The following is a 22,461-nucleotide window of genomic DNA, read 5'->3' on the forward strand; positions in this document are numbered from 1 at the left end:
CTTTTCGCTCCTAATCTGTATAGTCTTTACTGCTCTCTACTTGGAAGTAGTCTAATCCAATTTACGTTTCCATTTTGGCTAGTTCTTAAAAGGACATTAAGGAATTGTGTCCTTTTTTTCACAGTTGAGTATAAGAAATGTTAGATGGGGTGCAGACTTCACACTTATCTGTTTAGAAGGTATATTGACTGTCTCATGATAAATCAGAAATACTGTCATTCTTATTTCCTGCCCAGTAGTTGCCTATGTTTCTAGGTTTCCAGGAAAACCACTCTGCCAGCAGAAGGAGGCCAGGGTGGAAGGTAGAAGCAGACTCCTCTAGGCAGGATAATTTAGACCAGGGGTTCTCTGTCCATTCTTTATTGGTACAGGCTGCTGTCTGAAGTGTTAAGCAGGATAATATGTGATGGTAGTTAGGAAGAGCACATTTGGAGCGGTATTTGTATGCTCCTTGGTGTTATATAACTCGTTATTTTTAAGGTAATCAATAGCTAGACGTGTAGTAGAGTGTCCACATAGTGCCCTATAGCAGGGGTTCTCAAACTGGGGGTCATGAGGTTATTACATGGGGGGTCGCGAGCTGTCAGCCTCCACCCCAAACCCCGCTTTGCATCCAGCATTTATAATGGTGTTATATGTAAAAAAGTGTTTTTAATTTATAAGGGGGGTCGCACTCAGAGGCTTGCTGTTTGAAAGGGGTCACCAGTACAAAAGTTTGAGAATCACTGCCCTCTAGGTAATGAAGAGTATCCACAGTGCTCTGACAGAAGCACTTTTGTGAAGCAGGGAAATACTGTTACTCCCATTTTTACAGACTGGGAAGTGAGGCACAGATTGACTACAGAGCGGCCCAAGGTCACACAGGAAGTCTGTGAGGGAGAAGGGAATTGAACCTGGTCTCCTAAGTCCCATGCTAGCACCCTAACCGCTGGACAGTCTTTCCTCTTCATTTGAATTGTATTATTGCATTCTCATTCATGCTGACACCTTTATTTAGTATTGCACTGGACAAGGTGTTGACCAAGGCTGCACCATATTATTTACCTAAGGTCATTTTGCAGTTTCACCTCGGCCGAGAGATTTTACTATCTGTACTTGGTCTTTCTTGAGTGTGGAAATAACAAAAGGAAAAGACTTAATTGAGCGATGTGAAAATGGCAGACACACGCTGCCCTAGCAGATTCTCTAGACTAGAAAGTTGCATTTTTCTGGCAATAACAAGAACAGTTTTGTCAGCTTCCAAGGGAACTATTTTCCAGTGGATCATGGAATATATTTAGCAGGCTTATTTAACTAAAAAACTGAGACATAAGCAGAAGGCTAGAGACTCAGTCTATTGGGGAAATGTTGTCTTTGCTAGAAGAAAGACCTGAAGCATCTCTGCTTGACTTCTCTTCCTCGATATCCCCAAGTACAGTTATGCAGCACTATGTGGTATATGGGGTCCTTCCGCTTTTTATGTTCTGTTAAAAAGTTGGAGAACCATAATTTCCTATCTGATAGTTTGTGTTCTCTCAGCCTTCCTTATACCCATTTCAGATCCTACCCAAGTTACTACTTGCTGATTGTTACAATATTCATGAGTTTTTTAAAAAATGTACTAGTAATTGGACAAATTCTGCTCTTTTCGGAGCCAAACCTGTGAAGTACAGAATGGCTGGAATTCTTTTGATATATTAGGAGTTGGGGACACCCAGCGCCTTGCAGGGTTAGGTATTCCTATGGTACACAGCTGACATTAACACCATGGATTTGCATAGCAGTGAGTGAGGGGACCATTTGTCTCAGTACATTTTAGTTCTTGTCAAACAGATTTGGGAGTGATTGCTAGCCAGTAGAGCTTGCTGGAAAAATTCCAACCAAATATTGTTTTGTCAGAATTTGCCAATTTCAGGTAAATCAAAATGTTTAGCAGAGAGGGATCCACTTCGTTAAAGTTCTAGTGGAACCCTGCCTGGTTTCCTGCCAGCTTGCCCGCCTTCTCAGTAACCTGGGCTTCCAAGCTCTGGGGTAGCCAGTGGGCAGAATGCCCCTGGGCCAAGCGCCCAATTGCTTCCAGAGCCCACACCTCCGGGGCCCTATTCCCTTTCACACAGTATTTCAAAACTTCTGTTTTTTATGTCTAATCAGAACTAAACCAAATTTCAAAATATCCTCCGCAAAACGGAATTAACTTTCTCCACCCGACTCTAGCAATAAGCCAAGTGTCCTCGGACAGAAAAATATATAGTCCTTAGAACGCTTATTGTTCTTACTTCCGCCTTTTCATAGGTAGGAAATAGTCACTTGGTAGAGGCAGACTTGAACAGCATAAATTAATGATTAAGAAATTATTCAACATTCTAGGCACGTGCAAGCATAAGCAGCGTTCTCCCACTGACTTTTTCTTCAGAAGCTCCGATATAAAATCACAACAGACTCCTTGGTCTTCCAGATCATTCAAACAAATGGTGGAGCGATGATAAATGAGACCTTATGAAGTTGGGTTGTTCCTGTTCTGAATGAATTCCGCCTCTAGCATCAACCTAAGTGGCATGGGACAGCTTTCTAGTGGACCTTCCTGTAATCTGCCTCCCAATCCCATGAAGCCTTGCCATATTTTCTCATTTAGGACCTTTAACCTTGCCATGGTAAAGCCTTTTACAAAGCATTATATTTTAATACCTATGTGATCTGTAGATGCGTGGTTCTCAAGAATTCAAAATCCACAGAACCACTTTGCTATTGAATGGAGTTTCAGATAGCTCCTAAATAGCAAAGTGTATTAAGAATACCAAAAAAAAAAAGCTAAAATTTTATTAGCTTTTATGTTTTGTATTTATTTAAATGATTTTCTAAATAACCTTTTTATAAATAATAATAGTGCTAGTTAAGGGGACAACATTGTTCGGCGTTAAAGCAGGGGAGGAAGTGTACGCAGACCAAGGTCCTGTCCCCAACCCTGATGCTGACTCATGGGCAAACTTAAGTGCTTTCTGCCTTACTTTCACCAGTTATAAAGTGGGGATGATAATCCCTGTCCCCACCTTTGTAAACTGCTTTGAGTTATCTCAATGCAGTGCACTGTAGAAATTCAAAGCAATATTTATTAACCAAAGTTACCCTGTATTTGCACAACAGTTTTAAAGATGATTTGCAATAATTTTATCTTAAATTGGAATTATGTGCCTTTTTTTTAAAATGGAATATAAGTAAGGTCTATGAGGCTATCAGGTATGGTCCCTGGTTTTTACCTTTGTGGGTTTATGTCAGCGCCAGTACTTTAATTCAGGGGTTGAGTTATTGAATCATTAACAAAGATAATTTCTCCAAAATGTTGATTAGGTATTAGACAGGTACTAGTAGAAACCAAAGTATTTTAAACAGACTGATTCAAATTCCTTCTCTCAGTGGCTCATTTCACTAGTTCATCTGTCACCATAGTCTCCCAGGTTAGACAAGGCCTGAATTTTTAATGTAAAAAGCCAAGGCCCTCCACCCTTCTTCTTTCCCACTACCTGCTTCCTTTATCTATTTAAAAGAGGCTAAAGAGGCCAGAATCCCAATATTTCTCACTTGCAAGTTACTTCTCAAGCTAAAAGCTCAAAGCAGAAAGTTTTTCTCTTGCTTTGCTGCTAGCACAAATATAGATTTAACCCTTCTTTCTGTCTCTCTGTGTGTGTCTGTTTCTCTGTGTGTCTGTTTCAAATTTCTATTTGTTTCTGTGGCAACCATCACATTATCTCTAGGACACCGTGCAATATCTTCCTTTAACCTAAGGCGACAGCTGCATGCAGGGCTATTGAGAATCATACAGAGCTTGATAACCATGTGTTGTGTGTCAGTAGCTTTTGCCCTCCAGTACAGGGAAATCTCAGCCCTGTCAGCAAGAGGCTAAACTACCACAAATAAGCTATTAAAAATAAATATAGCAATTATGTGATTAGCTTTTTCTTCCCTCACTCTTTAGTTACAGGAGATAAACGGGGGGATTGGGGACAGCAGAAAGAATACTACCTATGGTTTAATCAAACAAAAATAATATATGGGACAACTTGTACAGTTCGTAATCTTAATATGACTTGAAGGTTGTATTCTGTTACTGTAAGGGTATAACTGCTGTGGCATGAGACCACATTGTTAAGGAAGGGAAAAAATACCACACTGTATGCTTTCCTAACAATGGGGGCTTTCCTTCATGCTGCAAAAGCATTCCCTGGATTTCAGTCAGACTGCTGCAGATATGCTTAAGGACTATGATTAGGCTGGCAGAGCGATGCATCACCAGTTTCAGGAATTCTAAAATGCTGCGTCTGTTGCGGAACAATAACGTTGCAGTAAATCCCAGAGGCCCTGCTCAGGATCAGTGTAGCATTGTTTCTAGGTGCTGTAGAAACATATGGAAAGAACCTGTCCCTTTTGGAAGAGTTAATAATTTACAAGACTGTGGCACACTAAGGGTAGTGGGAGAGGGATGCCATCAAATATCTACACATATATACAATGTGTGTGGGTGTGTATAAAATATACACACACATTTGTAGTTAAAACAAATTCCAGCTAACCCCATATGTCCCAGTAGAGGTCATTAACTTACTAATTGAGCACTGAGGAGTCAGCAATGGGTTTATGGGTTTAGTTCAGGGAGGATATTGACTGGGTAAGGGGTAGTCTGGAAGAAGGTGGGGAGATGTTTTTGTGAGAGGTTAACAAATAGGTGAATGAGGCTGGCATCTGCAGCTGAGCAGAGAGGGAATGTATTTAAGATATTACTTACAGTGATTTACAATGCTATAAAAAGGTCTACTAGTGCAAAAAGTCCTTGAAAATATTAGCTTTTTTAGAAAAATAATCTGACATTCCTATTCAAAATGGTTTGAAAATGGATTATGGCATCTTTCATTAGGCTTTCAATTTTGGTATGTTTCACTAAGATGGCTGTAAGTTGTGTTTGTGTGGTTTTTTTAAATTACATTTTGCAGTTTGTTCATGCTAATGATCGCTTCCTTTCCTGTGAACTTTCATACAGCTGGTTTGAATAAAATGAGTTCAGCTTTCTTTTAATAGCCTTCCAAAGTATTTAACCACCATTTTTGAGTCTTCTAGACCTGCAGTTCCCTTGCAGTGTCATTAATATGACTGGAGTTGGGACTTAAAGTATTTAGTGCTCTCTAAATTGTTTTAATATGGGCTGACCTCCTTGAGGACTGAAAGAGGGACTTGAATAGCACTGCAAGACTACTAGGGCATGATTCAAAACCCAGTAAAGTCAATGGATAGACTCCCGTTGACTGAAATGGGCTTTAGACCAGGCCCCTAGTGAGGGAAATCATTTTGGCTGACATTTTTGCTGGGTTTATTCCATGGTTTGAGTTATGGAGGGGCACTCAGCTTTGCCTTATGCATCACTGTAGCCAATCAACTATAGGATTAGCCTACATAAAAATCACAGGTAGTGTTGCATCCTAAAATAAATAACGTTATTTCTAGGAATATACATTATAATGATTCCTTTTTATCTAGGTTCTGTAGTCCAACAAATAAATATATTTTCCTTATATTCTACCAGACAATTTATCAGAATAGAATATATTTCAGTTCCAATGTCCTAGTAGCCATAGGGCTTGTCCTCAAGAGGTTACAACCCCATCCCAAAAATATGTGGGGGGAAATTTTAATAGCGCTGGGGAAGTGAATGAACAAATGGATTTGGGGACTGATGGGTAAGGAAGAAGTTATTTTGTGCCATTTCCTTATGAGGCACGAAAAGCAGATATCTAGTTCCATTTTTCTTTCTCTATATTACCTTATGTCTTTTTAATAAGAGTCTACACAGATCCAATTTAGAGTCTCCAGCTCTGATATAGAACAATGTATTTGAAAGAACTGCTAGTAAGGAAGTTGTAACCATTTGTCTGAGAATGTGTGACTTATTTGGAAATGGACCATAATTTTCCTGTGGGGGACTAACTGATCTATTTATGTTAATCACATTCTTTTATCAGAGGAGAAACCATAGTTCCTTTGGATAAGTACTGTGAACCATCATTGTAAGAATGTTTGCTATATGGCTCCTAACTTCATTAAATTCTAAATACCTGGCTTGTAACATGCATTTCCTTATAGTACACACATGACTCCTAGGAATAGCCTCATACAAATAGTGCACTGTATGTACATAGTGTTTTTTTTAAAATGATGTCTGTGGAGTGTTTTCTTTCTGTTGAAAGAAAAAGAGAGAGATGATGCTGGTGAATCTACTGTTAGGGAATATATAGTGTGTGCTTTTGCGCTCATTAGTAGCGTGCCAAAATATCGTATTTAAGGAGCAGAATTTACTCTATCACATATAAAAAAGAAACCTCTTAGTACTTTATTTGCCCTTGATGAGTTGGATTGTAGTGAACTTATTTTTAGTATGAATGTATAATATAATTCTAATAGTTTTAGATTTGCACAGTCTGTAGTCTCATAAATTCTTCAAATGATAGTCCATATACATATTCCATGTTAAGTGAATGTGTGCCCAGTGCACACGCGTCAGAGAATCTTCTAGACCGTGGACCAGTGCATGTGCCCTCCTTCCCTCCTCATGCATTCCATGAGGGTATAAAGGGCATAGCTGCCCCACCACATTCAGCTCCTTCTCCATCTCCTGTGGTACGTGTCTGAACTACTCTTACAAAGAATCAGACCCGCAACTAGTTAGGCAGACTGTCGTTGAATTAGTTAGTTAGGCTTCCATATGCCTTCAGTCCACCATTGCCATTACGGCAAGTCCCCAGGCTTCAGATACTGCCTGTTCTGTGAGGCAGCCATGGCTCTCAACAACGGACACACAAAGTGTCTGTTCTGCGTTGGCGAGGGACATTCCCCAAGCTCTGCGACATTCACAGGTCTATTTCCAAGCAGACCCAGTGTTCAGGAGAGGCATGTCTAAAGGCCATAAGGCCAGTGTCTAACCCTGGACTCTAGGTTTCTGGATGACCAGATGCTACCAAAATCTGTCCTGTGATCTTGAGCTTGTTAGGAAGCAAAGGAACAGGGTGTGGCTGGACAGCTCAGCCCTTTATACCCCTGCAGAACACATGAGGGAGGGCTCACGCTCCGCTCTGCTAGATACTGGTCACTGGGTGCCCGTTCACCTAATGTGGAATATGTATAGGGACTATACATCTTGAAGAACATCAGTTTTTGTATAAGTAATCAATCTCTCTTTTTAATGCACAATAGTTCTGTGTTAAGACTATATGAAAGTTTAACTTTCAGATTAGACCTACGACGTCCACGGGGTTTTAGAACAGCATGTTGTCAAGGTTCCTCCCCCACTCTGAACTCTAGGGTACGGATGTGGGGACCTGCATGAAAACCTCCTAAGCTTACTTTTACCAGCTTAGGTTAAAACTTCCCCAAGGTACAAATTAATTTTATCCTTTGTCCTTGGAATATCCACTGCCACCACCAAACTCTAACTGGGTTTACTGGGAAATGTAGTTTGGACACGTCTTTCCCCCCAAAATCCTCCCAACCCTTGCACCCCACTTCCTGGGAAAGGTTTGGTAAAAATCCTCACCAATTTGCATAGGTGACCACAGACCCAAACCCTTGGATCTGAGAACAATGAAAAAGCATTCAGTTTTCTTACAAGAAGACTTTTAATAGAAATAGAAGTAAAGAAATCGCCTCTGTAAAATCAGGATGGTAGATACCTTACAGGGTAATTAGATTCAAAACACAGAGAATCCCTCTAGGCAAAACCTTAAGTTACAAAAAAGACACACAGACAGAAATAGTCATTCTATTCCACACAGTTCCTTTCTCAGCCATTTAAAGAAATCATAATCTAACTCATACCTAGCTAGATTACTTACTAAAAGTTCTAAGACTCCATTCCTGTTCTATCCCCGGCAAGAGCAGCATAAGACAGACACAGACCCTTTGTTTCTCTCCCTCCTCCCAGCTTTTGAAAGTATCTTGTCTCCTCATTGGTCATTTTGGTCAGGTGCCAGCGAGGTTACCTTTAGCTTCTTAACCCTGTACAGGTGAGAGGATTTTTCCTCTGGCCAGGAGGGATTTTAAAGGGGTTTACCCTTCCCTTTATATTTATGACACATGTGAAATGCCAGGGGAAATGAAATACAAGAAATGCATATTTTAGAAAAAAATTGTTTCACATCTGCCTAGATACAGTGTTAAGTGTACAATGTTGGGCCACATCTGTGTTATCTAATGTCTAAAGTTTCTGATTGTCAGCATTTATTTGCTAAAAACCTTTGGGGGAAAAGGAATGGTACCTTTTTGTCATATTGTTGCATTTCTTGATCAGTACTCCCACCCAACCCTGCCTCCTGGACTGTGGTTAAGAATAGTGGTGAACCATGTGAAGAGCACAAAAAAATCGTCATATATTATTCCTCATTCACTAGAATTTATTTTTTTTGTTCAACAGAAAAAAGTGTCTAGCTCACCTTGTTGCAGAGAGATCTTAAAAATGTGCATTGATGCATCAGCTGTCTTAATGATGGGGTAACCAGACTCTATCAATGGTACCATCAGAAAGTTTGAAGCTAATTTTACCCTCTGTTGGTGGGATATCAAAGCTTACTTCAGAAGTAGGGCAATGTGAAACCCTTTTTACATAATTGGGTTCAGTTCGTTTGGGGTTGCAGCAGTTTCAGATTTGTATGAATAATCATTTTAAAAAAATCCAAGGAAAGTCCGTGAAATTCTCCATCACACTTTCCCTCTGACCAGCACATTTGCCCTTCTCCTAGAAAGCTCAATACCCTTCCTTTACCTGTTGCTGCCATCTTGATGGTGGGGAAGAAGAGCCTGGTAACCTCCGAGCTTTCAGCTCCTTCTTCCTGAAATCCATAGAAGCTTTCAGAGGATCCTGCTGGTTCCCTCATCTGCTGTCTTTAGAGGAGTCTATCAAAGAGGCTTGCTTGCCCACCATTCTTCCTGGCATCTTCAGTTGGGAGGAGGGTTGCTGTGGAGCACGACAGTATAGCTTAATAAAGAAAATGAGCCTGCATTGAAACTACACTTTGCGTCTGTTGCACCCTTTGCGTAAGTAAAAGCAGCGCCTACGTCAGTTGTCTGTGGAGCAGGAAATTGATGACAGGGTGTCGAATGGAAGTGAGGATCAACAGCAGTGTCTTTTCATGGAGACACTAGTCATGAAAGTACTAGAACCCTTAAAAAAAAGAACACATGTAACTCCAGTGACAGCACAGCATAATTACATCCATTCATTCTTGCAGTGTGTATTCCCTAGATTTGTACGTCTTCTTTGCTGAACCATGAATAGAACAGTGCAAACAGGCCCCTTGTGTTACAGCTGCTGTATCACACACAAAATAGTTGTCAGCCATTTTTAACAGCAGCATTTTCATCTGTGCCAAGATTCCAGAGACTGCAATTTTATATTAAGAGCTTCAGGATTGAAGAAGTCAAACACCCAGTAGTTCACTAACATGTGGGGGAGCATGTAGGGTTGTGCTGCAGAGGAAGCAGCAATGTCAGGCTGCAGTGAGCCACCAAAGGCCATTGTTGAGAGACGGTCTCACCCTTTGCAGAATTGTCCCTGATGGAATTTCACTCGTGGGGCCTGGTGGAAGTTCCAAGGTCTGGCAGGATAGGTAGGAGTATTACCAGTGACTGGACAGAGCTTTAGCATTTATTCTCTTTATGCAAAAAACAAGGACTGCGGTATAACCACTTTCTGCTGAGCTTTATTCTAACACACCCATCATTGTGGTACGTCCGAGTACAAACAAATATACAAAAGGAAAGCTTCAGTCTCTAACAGCATATGTTCTCTCCCCTTTCTTATCATGACTGTATGCAGAGTAGAAAATTTTCTTTCTTCATTTTAATGTGACCGCATCTGTCAGATGGAGAGTTCATGAAAGATGTACCTTTGTTGAGACCATTTGGCTTTATTTATCAAATCTACAGGCTAACCCTGTAAATAAATGGGGTCATGTCACTGCCAACAGTATAACTGTGGAGAGGATTTTTGTGCAACAGGGAAGTAATGTCCGCCCATCTTCTCAGGCTAGAAAGCCTATCAGCTAGTGCATCCCTCTCTATGCCAAGGCTGCTCTGACCAGCTCATAAGGGTTACAGATGGACAACCATGATAAAATTAACTTCAATATAAGGGCAATCTCGGTTCTCACCTCTGCCAGCTGTAACGTTGCTGTAAACTATTTCCTAGCCATTACTATGTACTGGACTGCGGTTGCCCAGTGACGATCACAGTGCTGCCCATTGCCTTGTCATTCCTGTTTGCAACAGCTGTCTTTGCGTGCTATACTTTATCAGCCCTAATAATGTGGTTAATGACTAAAGTCCCAGCCTACACTGTAGGGATACTTAGAGTGTCCAAGTTGCCGTGGGAGCCCCTAGAAGGAATTTTGGCTGGGCAGATGGTTTGTCCTTAACTGGGTGCTGTCCTTCTGGAGAGTGCCTGTGCTCTCCAATGAAAATGTGACTGGCAGAGGCACAAGGATTAGCACGACTCCTTGTGTCCTATCTCTCTGCACTTTGCACAGATCCAGCCACAGTCTGTCCTAGACTCTATAATACACAGGATTGTGCACATGCACATGGATATCTTATTGCAGCCTGGTTGGCTGTGTGTTAGGGTCAGTAATGACAGGATGAACTTCATTCATCCTTTCTGGCTGCTTGACTGTGGAAGTGTAACACTTGAATCATTCTGTTAATGCCTGTTGTATTTAGAAAAATAGTTTCCATTCTCTCCCCTGTCTGCTCGTATGTAGCTGCCACAGCCTTCCACATTTCACCTATTCTTTATGCGGGAGATGGCTGCTTCGAGTGCTGAACTCCTGCTGCACACTGCAGTGCTGCCTAACTTCTAGTCATTCCCATTTGTGGCTGAGATTCTCTGTTCGCCTCGGACTGTCCCATCTCTCTGCCATTACCGCTAGGATTATTTCACAGGTGGATAGCATCTCAAATAGAACAAATAGCATTCAAATCCTAACATAAACCAGTTTGCCCATCCCTCACTTTCCCTTCTTCTGTCCGTTTTGCTTTCTCATGGGTTGTGTCTGTCTGTCTAAATTATCTGATCTTAGGGTAGAGAGTGTGGGCCCAATTCTTTAGCTTTTCCTCATGTCAGATAGTCTTACTGAAGCCATGAGACTAGCTCATATGCGGAAAGGCTGTAGAATCAAGCCACTTGTTCTTTCTAAGTGTATGCCAGGTACAAGAGCATATGAAGGACAAAACAAGTCTGTTTTAATGATTGTTTAAATTCCCAGGAACAGCTATGTTCCGTAAACATTCATCCAGTTCCTGGATCTTTATTTTCTGTTTTATTTTGTTTTACATAATATTGAACATCCTGCATCCCCCCTCAAGCTTGGCAGAAAACAGCAATAACAGAAGAAAAACAATATGACAAAGAGACAATTTTCAAAGCAATGTATAGGGATTTAGCTGTGCCATTGTGGTTTATATAAACATGCCATAAAGTGAATTTACATGTTAAATATCCTCACTCTGCTGTGAAAACTTATGGTGGGAAAAGCAAGAAAGTCTGCACAGATACATTTTCTGTAATTCGTTCTGTAGTTCAGAGGTACTGAAGAACACTAAAGTCAGCGTGTGGTAGTAGTTGTATCATATAGATTGCAATCTCCAGAAATCACAGGGATTAAATGATAGAGACTTGACTTCATTTCTGATTTACTTACTTTTCTGAGTTGAATTCATACGCTCAGAATTATGTATGTATTTGTGTGTGATTTATTGTAATGTTTTTAGGTTCTTGTAACCTTGCTTCCTAATCTTCTTCTCTTGAGCTATGTTACTGTACCTTTTGCCCCAGAACAGCATTTGGTCTGGTTTGTTTCTCAGCTTTCATAAAGGCTAGTTGCTTAACTTAACAGAAGAGGTCTATGTCCTGGCAATAGCTGAAAGTTCAAATGTCCTTCCTGCTGGCCCCGTGGTGAAAGTATATCCTCATCTGGCAGGCCAAGCACAAACTTTAACTTTGTTTATGGAGACAGCTTTTTGTTGATCTTTTCATTCAGAGGAAAACTGAAAATGACTTGGCAGCAGCTAGAAGTAGGTGAAAGAAAAGGAAAATGAACTTTGGGGTAGGTAGCAGAAATAAGGCTTTATAAAAAGAAAAGGAGTACTTGTGGCACCTTAGAGACTAACCAGTTTATTTGAGCATAAGCTTTCGTGAGCTACAGCTCACGGATGAAGTGAGCTGTAGCTCACGAAAGCTTATGCTCAAATAAATTGGTTAGTCTCTAAGGTGCCACAAGTACTCCTTTTCTTTTTGCGAATACAGACTAACACGGCTGTTACTCTGAAAGCTTTATAAAGTTTTTACATATTTTTGTAGTATTTGGTAGAGCCCTGAGCCATGCCAATTCCTCAGGGTGCCTGGAGCTCCGTTCTTAGTGAAAATACAGGAGTCACTTTGAATGTACCTTCTCCTGAAACTGGGAGTTAGTTCAGAAACACTTGAAGTGGTAAGGCCGTAAAATATGGGTTTTTCTTAAACATTTTAGTAATTTTAAAAAATGCCATCGCTTGTGCAGTAGATTGGAAAGTTCTTCATAACCTGATCCTACAAGGTCTTGAGCACCACCTGTGAGATGCAGAGCAGCCTCATCATCCACTCACTTTGGTGGGAATTGAGGCATCTAGTCTCTTTGAGGAGGTGGTCAAAACCTTGCAGGATGGGAGTTTTGCTATTGGTTTCAGTGGGATCATGCCCACAGTTTGTAGCTCAGCATTTTTAACATTCTTGAGGTATTTGCAGAATTTTACATTTTATTTGTTCCCATAAAATTTGTGCACAGTTACAATATACAAATAAACACGAAAAATACCAAAAAACCCACCTCTCTTCACTTAATTTGATGAAAAATGGGGATTTTTTTTGCAATTTTTACCCCATTTTTTTCCACCCAGCTCTAGCTGCATGAGACAAGAGGTCTATAGTAATAGAACACTTTGCTATGGAATGGATTCCCATGTCAAGGCCCTGTATAACTTAATTTCCATCTGAATCTCCTTAAATGTCATGGAACTAAAAGGTGTATGGAAAATGTCACTTTCCTATTACATGTTTAATGATACTGCCCATGTTATCACTTCCCTTATATGTTATTTGTTTAGATTGTAAATCCTTTGGGGGTGGGGACCTTGTCTTCATAACTGTCTGTGAAATTTCTAGCAAGAGTTAGCTAGAAGAAAAGAGTGAGGAGCTGGAGATTATGTTGTTGCTGTTGTTGGAGACTGGGGTAGTTGTGTGGTTCATGGTGACAGAGGATAAGAGAGGTGAAAAAGGATTAGAGGGGAAAATGAGATGCTCTGTTTGTAGAGACTAGGACAGAGATTGGGCTGAGAGACCATTGAAGATGACTGGCTGGGCAGTGGGATTGGGAATGAGTTCAGGATTGAGAGGTATGTTTGGGAGTCATGTGCAGTGTCTATAAAAGTCAGCAACGTAAAAGAAAAAACAGAGATCTTGGAGCTTAATAAGCTGTGGTCTATACTACAAATTTATGTCAATATAATGATGTCGCTCAGGGCTATGGAAAACCCACACTCTGAGTGATGTAGTTATACTGACCTAACTCCCAGTATAGACAGCGCTATGTCAATGGGAGGGCTTCTATTGTTGACATAGCTACCGCGTCTCAGGGATGGGGAGCACCTAAGCCAATGGAAGAACCTCTCCCGTCGGCATAGGTAGCATCTTCACTAAGCGCTACGAGTAGTGCATCTGCAGCGCTGTAAGTGTAGACAAGTCCTAAGAATACAGCAGAGAGGAAATGCAGGAGCGAATTATAATGATGTCAAAGACACAGAAAGAAGAATAAGAGCAGAGAAGTATGGCTTAAACTAACTAAAACAAAACTGATAGACCTTAGATTGTTCAGCATTTTGAAAGTTATTATCCATGGAGGTATAAACTGGGAACAAAACTGCAACACAGTGTGGAAGCTTGTCTTGTTAACACAATAGAAACGTCTTCAAAAACAAAAGTGGACCTCATCCAGCAGACCCTTTCCTTCCTCTGCTCCCCCACTCTAAACTCTTTTCTTCAAATTTGTCTTTCATATGCCTCCAAGCCCTCCTTCAGTTCTCCCCAAAGCATTCTTCTCCTTCTCTCACCTCCTCTTCTCCTTTACCTGGCCTACATTTCAAACCTCTTTTTCAGTGACTGTGGTGAGGATGGTTTCCACAGAGTGGAGATAGCAGAAAGTAGGCTGAAAGAGATCAAGGAGCAAATTGAAAGTCTAGTCAGTGGAAGTACACTGTGCTCAAGGATTCTGGCAACTGGCTGTCTGGGTGATAGTTTGAAATGTAGGTGGGATTGATGAAAGCTTTAAAAAAAAAAAAAAAGTACACAAGAGCATGATTGTAGGTAGAGGAAAGGAGCCAGATGACAGAGAGCAGTTAATAAAGATAAAGGAGATGGGGAATTGAGAGAAGGAGGAGCAAATTTTGGAGATGTCTAACTGAGGATAATCAATTTGTCCAACATTTTGAAAGTTAAGTCTATCAAAATTTTTATTTGGCATAGTTCCAGAAATTCTATTTCCATTGAGCATGCCATAGTCCAAGTTTGCAGGGGCTAAACAAGATTTTTCCCTGCAATTGTTCCTCCAGGCTGCTGGAGATTTCTTATGGCTCCAGGCTCTGGAATAGAGAACTGAAAGACTGTCTCTTCTGGGCTCACCGTGCTCCCTGTACTAGCACCCAGTTAGTATTGAGGAGGAAGAGGAAGCTGCCTGACTTGAATGCAAAGAGGTGAGGAGCTGAGAAGGGGTTGGGCAAGCTGCAGGAGGACAGATATAGGCTAGGGGAATTGATAGGAATGTGGAGGACAGGGACCTAAAGGGAGAGTCTGGGGAAGTTCATGCCTGGGAATAAGGGCCGAAAAGAGGGAGGCTGGAGGAACAGAAGCACTCTGTCATAGTCCCTGGAATTGACCTAGGATTTCTGAGTCCCATTATTCCTCTGTTGTCTGGCAAATAACTGTGAAACCCATGTGCCTCATCCTCTTCTATTGACTGGTCCACACAGGGTATAACTAGGGTTGCCAACTTTCTAAACATAGAAAATTGAACACCCTTGCCCCACCCCCTTCCCTGAGACCCCACCCCTGTTCACTTTATTCCACTCCCTCTGTTGCGGGAAGGGTGAGGGCTCCGGCTGGGGGTGCAGGCTCTGGGATGGGGCCAGGGATGAGGGGTTCAGGGTGCAGGCTGCCCTGGAGCTGTGGTGGCGAGAGAAGACTCCCCCACCCCAGCCCTCTCTTGCCGCAGCAGCCTGGGGTTGGGGGAGAGTGCCTCTCCCTGGCCGGGGCAGCTCTGGGGCTGTGGCTGGGGGAGAGACACCTCTCCCCACCTGTGCGGCCCTTGATAGCCTGCTCCGTGGCTGTGCAGCTTAGAGGGAATTTAGGTGCAGGGGGGTGAGTGAGGGATCTGGCTGGGGGTGTGGGCTCTGGGGTGGGGCCAGGGATGAGGAGTTTGGGATGCAGGAGGGGGTTCTGGGCTGGGGCAGGGGGTTGGGGCACAGGGGGGGTGCAGATCCAGGAGGGAGTTTGGGTGCGGGAGGGGACTCAGGGTTGGGGCAGGGGATTGGGGCGCGGGAGGCGGTTTGGGGTGCAGGCTCCAGGCGGATGAGTTGGGGCATGACAGGGGGTATGGGCTCTGGGGGGGAGTTTGGGTGTGGGCTCAGTAGGGTTGCCAACCCTCCAGGATTGGCCTGGAGTTTCCAGGAATTTAATCTTTAATTAAAGATTATGTCATGTGATGAAATCTCCAGGAATATATGCAACCAAAATTCGTAACCCTAGTGCTCAGGGCTGGGGCAGGGGCAGGGGGTTGGAGTGTGGGAGAGGGTGTGGGGTGCAGGCTCTGGGAGGGAGTTTGGGTGCAGGAGGAGGCTGGGGCAGGGGGTTAGAATGAGGGAGGGGGTGCGGGCTCCGGGCGGCACTTACCTCGGACGGCTCCCTGGAAGCAGCAACTTGTCCCTCGGCTCTTAGGCAAAGGGGCCAGCGGGCTCTGCGTGCTGCCTGCACCCACAGGCACCACCCCCGCAGTGCCCATTGGCCATGGTTCCCGGCCAATAGGAGCTGCAGAGCTTGTGCTTGGGGCAGGGGCAGCATGTGGAGCCTCTGTGGCTGCCCCTCCGCCTAGGAGCCTAAGGACACATCGCCGCTTCTGGGGAGCGGCGTGTAGCCAGGTAGGGAGCCTGCCAACCCTGCTCCAACTGGACTTTTAACAACCCAGTCAGCAGTGCTGACTAGAGCCGCCACCCTTTTTGACTGGGTGTTCCGATCGAAAACCAGACACCTGGCAACCCTATGACACCTATTGCTGCTACCAGTTATTATATTAGCTCAAGTGGTAAAGGACTGTGTGGTGGCTCTAAAGGTTGCAGCCTTGCTGATGACCCATGTGTCATAAATATAAAGGGAAGGGTAACCACCTTTCTGTATACAGTGCTAAAAAATCCCTCCTGGCCAGAGGCAAAACCCTTTCACCTGTAAAGGGTTAAGAAACTAAGATAACCTCGCTGGCACCTGACCCAAAATGACCAATGAGGGGACAAGATACTTTCAAATCTGGGAGGGGGGAGAACAAAGGGTTTGTCTGTCTGTGTGATGCTTTTGCTGGGGACAGATCAAGAATCCAGCCTTACAACTCCTGTTAAATTAGTAAGTAATCTAGCTAGAAATGCGTTAGATTTCCTTTTGTTTAATGGCTGGTAAAATAAGCTGTGCTGGATGGAATGTATATTCCTGTTTTTATGTCTTTTTGTAACTTAAGGTTTTGCCTGGAGGGATTCTCTATGTTTTGAATCTGATTACCCTGTAAGGCATTTACCATCCTGATTTTACAGAGGTGATTCTTTTACCTTTTCTTTAATTAAAAATCTTCTTTTAAGAACCTGATTGATTTTTCATTGTTCTTAAGATCCAAGGGTTTGGGTCTGTGTTGACCTGTACAAATTGGTGAGGATTCTTATCAAGCCTTTCCCAGGAAAGGGGGTATAGGGCTTGGGGGGATATTTTGGAGGGAGACGTCTCCAAGTGGGCACTTTCCCTGTTCTTTGTTTAAAACACTTGGTGGTGGCAGCATACGGTTCAAGGACAAGGCAGAGTTTGTACCTTGGGGAAGTTTTTAACCTAAGCTGGTAAGAATAAGCTTAGGGGGTCTTTCATGCAGGTCACCACATCTGTACCCTAGAGTTCAGAGTGGGGAAGGAACCTTGACACCATGTAAGGACACCATGGTACCAAATGATAGAAATTCTACTTTTTTCAGTTTGTTTAAAAATTACATACAGAAAAACTATGGTAAAAGAATACTAAGCTTGCAAAGTCAAGTGTTCACATTTTTCCACAGGATCCCTGCCTCATTCAGTGCAGTAGATGACTTTGCAACATCAGTGTTTTTTTAATATAGTTTTTTATCTGTAATTGTTATTTTTATGATTATGATTACCTGATTTTTCCCCCCTCTGTCTGGTTTAATTTCAACAGTGGCAATTTGGTCTTCTAGAGAGGTCTAACACATGACAACAGAATACTACTAATAATAAATTACCCTGATTTTTAATCACTTTTTTCCATGATTAGTTTGCTGATTTGAATATATATATTTAATTGCATATTGGTAGTGGTTTGAAATAAAACTAACTTGAATAGAGAGTTTTGCCTGATGAAGGACTCCAGGATGATCCTTTGAATTTTTCCCTATGTCCTTTGTCCATCCAATATGAAATGTATAGTTCATTATTATATTCATAGTTTCCCAGGCCAGAAGGGACCATTGTGATCATCTAGTCTGACTTCCTGTATAACACAGGCCATAGAACTTGCCCAAAATAATTTGTAGAGCATTGCTTTTAGAAAAGCATTGTTAAAGTGGTGTTTCAGATTCCAGTATTGTCATCTTATGAATATGTACGGTGCCTGTTTGAGTATATTATTATGGGCTATCCAAAAACGAGAATGTCTTCTTTAACATAAAAGAAAGGACAATATGTGTTAGTCAGTTGAATGTTATATTTATTCCATCATACTGAAAAATACTCAGACTTAGTGATCTCTTCTTATCTCAATGGTCAGTGGATTTCTGTAGCATACCTTATTGCTCATCAAAATTAGAATAGATCCTAAACTTTTTAACAAAAAGCAAAGTGGTTAAAAATGATCAGGAATGCATTTTGCAAAACCAGTTAATTTTAGTACATTTGACATCCTCGTTTTACATTTTAAAGAATCAAAAGAATGATTGTAAGTTGAAAGTATTTTTTTCAGACAGCCAGTGCAAGAATACAGGAACGTTTATAACATACAATGTAAATCTCCCCTTTTCCCCAGTACAAAATACATGAAAACTGAAGCTTGAAAACAATAACACCCATTACTTATGGAGACATATCCATAACAACTACTACTTACCTTCGTGCTTTTTTCTCAGGGATGATGAGCCTATATATACACTGTTTTTTTCTCATCAAGGCACACCATATCTCCTGTGTTTTCATAAAGCACTGTAACTGGATATAGTCCGACAGAAGCTTTCCAAGTCTTCATCTTGGCAACGAATCTGGCTGCAATGTGATTCTAGTTGCATGAAGCAGTTGAAACTGTTTATTTCTCACTGCTGGCATCCATTGATCTGTTTGTATTTCTTCAGTGCCTTCTCTAGGCTTATAAAATTATCTGCAGTGTTTCAGCCAGATTTTGTGCCAGGAGCATGACAGTGTATATAATCCAAGGCCTCCTTTTTGATTTTTTTTATAAATATATTATTTTCTGTCTTTCACACTGGATCCTTCTCTTTTGTTAGCTCAGGGCACCCATGGCTGACTTAGTGTTTGGATATGGTGGTGAATAGCATTCTATAAATACTTGAGAGTCTCTCCTGCAGCCTATTTACAATGTTGCACCTCAAAGTTTGACAGTCTTTACTCTGCTGGCAGTAATGTAGACAAATAGCATTAGCCTTTTTTTCTTTTTCACATTCCACTTGTCTAAGGTAAGATCTTTCTAAGTATTGTTAATCTTAAATTTCTGTTTGTGAGTGCTCAGTTTCACCAGCAGATGTACAGTAGTTCACTGAGTTTGCTTTGGGATTGCTCACATTTCTAATCCAGAGAAGGCATGGACAGATAGACATAGACGTTATCTAATTGCAGTGATACACTGTATGTTGAATCTTAGAGTGTACCTACTCTAAAAGAGCCAAATCCCATCTGACTATATCAAACATTTATTTGTTTGATCTTTATACCCTGTCACATGCTGACTGTCTCTTTAAGGGGAGATGGGTCCAGTCTCACCTGTGACACACTTAGCTCACCTCTCCAGGTGAAGAAAATAAGTAAGGTCATGTTACAGGCAGGTCATGTGGCTAAACTGTGCCTTCTGGGGTGGAGATAACACAGAAGTCTGGGGAGAGCTAAATGGAGAGAAGGGAGATTCCAGGTAGGAAGCCCTGGGAATTGGTGCTCTGTAGAGAACAGATTGAAACTCAAAGGAACCCAGAAGGAAATGAGGTAAGAGACTGTACAGAGCCTGGGAACACCTGAGAGCCAGATTTAGAAGGCAGGCTGAAGAGTGTCAGAAGTTTGAAGAGAAGACAAACCCTCAGGAAGGAGAGGCTGTCCCCAGCACTGGGGCAGGGCAGAGAGTGAGAAGGTGAGACAAAACAGACCCTCAGGAAGGAATGTCTGTTGAGACTGGGGGGCTTGGACTTGGATACTCTGGAAAGGGTGGACTTTGTCTTTTATGACTTGGCCAGAGAGTCAAGTCACTGAAGTAACAAAACCAGGTTGGAAGGTCGGGAGTGAGGCAAAACTGAGGCAGCAGCTGGCTTGAAGCCAGACGTAGGTAGGTGACACTGCTACATACCAAATTCTTTCAATCTACTGCATTAAGATACGGGGTTTAGACAAGATGACCCTTGCAGTCTCTTCTAAACCTATGATTCTAAGATCTCCCACAACTCCACTAGGAGTTCTATGATTGGAACTATGGCAGGATATAAATAGACATCAGACTCTAGCTACTGGGCTTAAAGTCCGTGCTTAGGTAGTCAATTAAAATATGTCTGATATTGGGTCTCTGACGGTCACCAGTACCGGTGCTTCAGAGGAAAGGGTAAGAACCCATTAGTGGATAAATAAGGAATAGTCCGCCCATGGAAAAAGTTTGTAGGAGTAATCTAAAGCAGGGCCAGACATGAAGTGCTTCCTGCAAACAGCCAAACTGATTGCTGCACAATAGCTGCATAAATCTCCTTGGGATTGCAGCTCACTTCCAAATACAAATGCACAACATTTGTTCAAATAGGCTTCTGTCTGCAATAGTGTCTTTTCTCATGGCTGTTTTCTCTACTGGGAGAGTTACTGAACTAGTGGCCTTGTCATTAGAACTTCAGTTCTGCGCTTCACATTTTCCAAGTGAATTCTCACGTTTTGCAAATTGCTGGAAAAAATACTTCCAAAACTTTTGCACTCATTAGAAAACCTGTGGCACACCCAAAAGACAAGGAAAATGTATCTGTAATGCATCCAGGTGGTAGTGGTCATGCTATATCATCTGAGGGGTGGGAGGGGGAAAGACAGCAAAAAGACACCTTCAACTCAAAATGCATTGGTAGAAATGACTGGATTCATGTAATCTCCTTCCGCTATCAGAGCTCACACCCTGAGAGTGGTGGCAGTTCTGTGAATAGGGAAATTCAGGTGGACCACGTAATCACTTCTCCGTAGTATCACAAGGCTGTACAAAACAGATACACAGTGTACATATACACACACAGTAAGAGACAATCAATGCCCTGAAGAACTTAAAAAGTTGAATAGATGAGGCTGGCAAAGGGTGAGAGGATAGAAAGAATTATTCTTCCCACTTAACTGATGGGAACTAAGGCACAGAGAAATTACTCGACCAAAATCACATAGGAAGGCTGTGGCAGAGCTGTAAATTGAACCCAGAGCTCCTAGGCCCAGTCCAGTGTGTTAACTACAAGGACATCCTTCTCCAGACATCTGTACTTTGCTCTTGAAAATTTGACCCAAAATCGCCTTTGGAATCTTTTTTTAATGGATTTATCTGTATTCTTGTAGTTATTTTAAATAGGAATGAGAAAAGGAGTTTGAGTGGATCAGTAACCAAACTCTCTTACCCAGTGTTATGCTGCCAAAGTTTTAGTCTTAGCCAGTGATACTTTGCGATGTTAGCTGGGTTAAAAAAAAAAATACCCAATCAATGTCATCCTCTTCCCACTGCCTTAATGATCCAGTCCTTCTGTCCCACTCCTGGGCCTGAATCTCTTATGAAGCATCTTACAGATACCCCTCTTATTGCTCCCCTATTTGGCAGTTGCTGCTTGCAGGAGCAGTGGTGGCAGGCAGGTTATTCTAGGGCCTCTGGCTATGGGGTGATTGTCCAAGTCGGAAGTGGATCCTTTCTGGTCATGGACTAAGTGGTCAATTCGGGAAAGGAAAGAAACTACAAACTGACTTAAAAACAGAAAACTAAAGCTAAAAATCAAACCAACTGAAATTCCCATTTATAGGACTCAGTGGCCAGATCTGTTAACAAAGAACTCATAGGAGCTTCTTCCAGGTCATCAGTGCTTTCATAACAGGAATGACCAAAATCCATTACCATGTCTGATATCTATTCAAGGGTCTCTATGAAATGAGCTGATAATCTGGCTTTGTTCTAGCTGGACAGTTGTCCAGACTGCAAGTTGAAATCCTTGTTGGTAGTCTCAGTAAAGAGGCCTAGAATTGACTGGACATAGAGAATAAGCTGTTCTCTTTCCAGCAGACATCCGTAGTCCCACCGTGTGGCATTGATGGGAAAGCTTGGAGTGGCACTGCCAGTATTGTTTGTTCTGTGACTAAATCATAAGGCTTCAGATTCTGCACCTGTCAGTCTGGTACATTTCACCAGCATTGAGTTCACTTAAAAGATTTTTTTTTTTTAAATTATGTAATGGAAAAGGAGATACATGTGTACGCAGAAGAAGGTGTGAAGCAAGAGCAATACCCTACTTGGAGTAGTGAGCCCAGTTTCTGCGCTGATGCAGAGGAAAACCTGTGGTAAGTGGTGGTTGAAGATTTTATGATTCAGCCAAATTGTGGGCCTTGATTTTAACTGCCTGGCATTAATGTGTGTTACCCCTACAGAAAAGTACTATTGCATTTTACATTAGCGCTTGGCATCAACAGGTTCCAACTAAAGAGTAATCTTTGGATATGTTTCTTTAAAAAAAATTAACCTATTAAAATAGTTTTACAAATTATTCTGTTTATTCTTCTGGCTTCTGGACTGGGGCTGGCAAAAGAATCTTGGAACTACATGCAGCTTTTACTGTCTCACAGGGCTTCAGAACTTCTTGTTTTCAGTTCATACCCAAACACTCTGCTACTCTCCCACTCAGAAAG

At 42.0% G+C, this 22,461-nt stretch overlaps 1 protein-coding gene across 3 annotated transcripts in view; it reads left to right on the plus strand.

Annotated features, from left to right (window-relative positions):
- Window positions 1–22,461, plus strand: part of JAZF1 (JAZF zinc finger 1) — a 284,859-nt gene that overhangs the window by 101,560 nt on the left and 160,838 nt on the right. Inside the window, exon 2 of one of the 3 annotated variants that reach the window (XM_074945736.1) lies at window positions 14,650–14,790. The exons of 1 other annotated variant lie outside the window; for it this stretch is intronic. In XM_074945736.1, coding sequence (XP_074801837.1) covers window positions 14,781–14,790 — 10 coding nt within the window. In that variant the 5' untranslated portion in view covers window positions 14,650–14,780. Of the gene's footprint in view, window positions 1–14,649; window positions 14,791–22,082; window positions 22,117–22,461 lie in introns of those variants that run through there. One more of the 3 variants, XM_074945735.1, reaches the window with a different exon arrangement.

The sequence above is a fragment of the Natator depressus genome, chromosome 2, assembly GCF_965152275.1.
Source record: "Natator depressus isolate rNatDep1 chromosome 2, rNatDep2.hap1, whole genome shotgun sequence".
Lineage (NCBI taxonomy): Eukaryota > Metazoa > Chordata > Testudines > Cheloniidae > Natator > Natator depressus.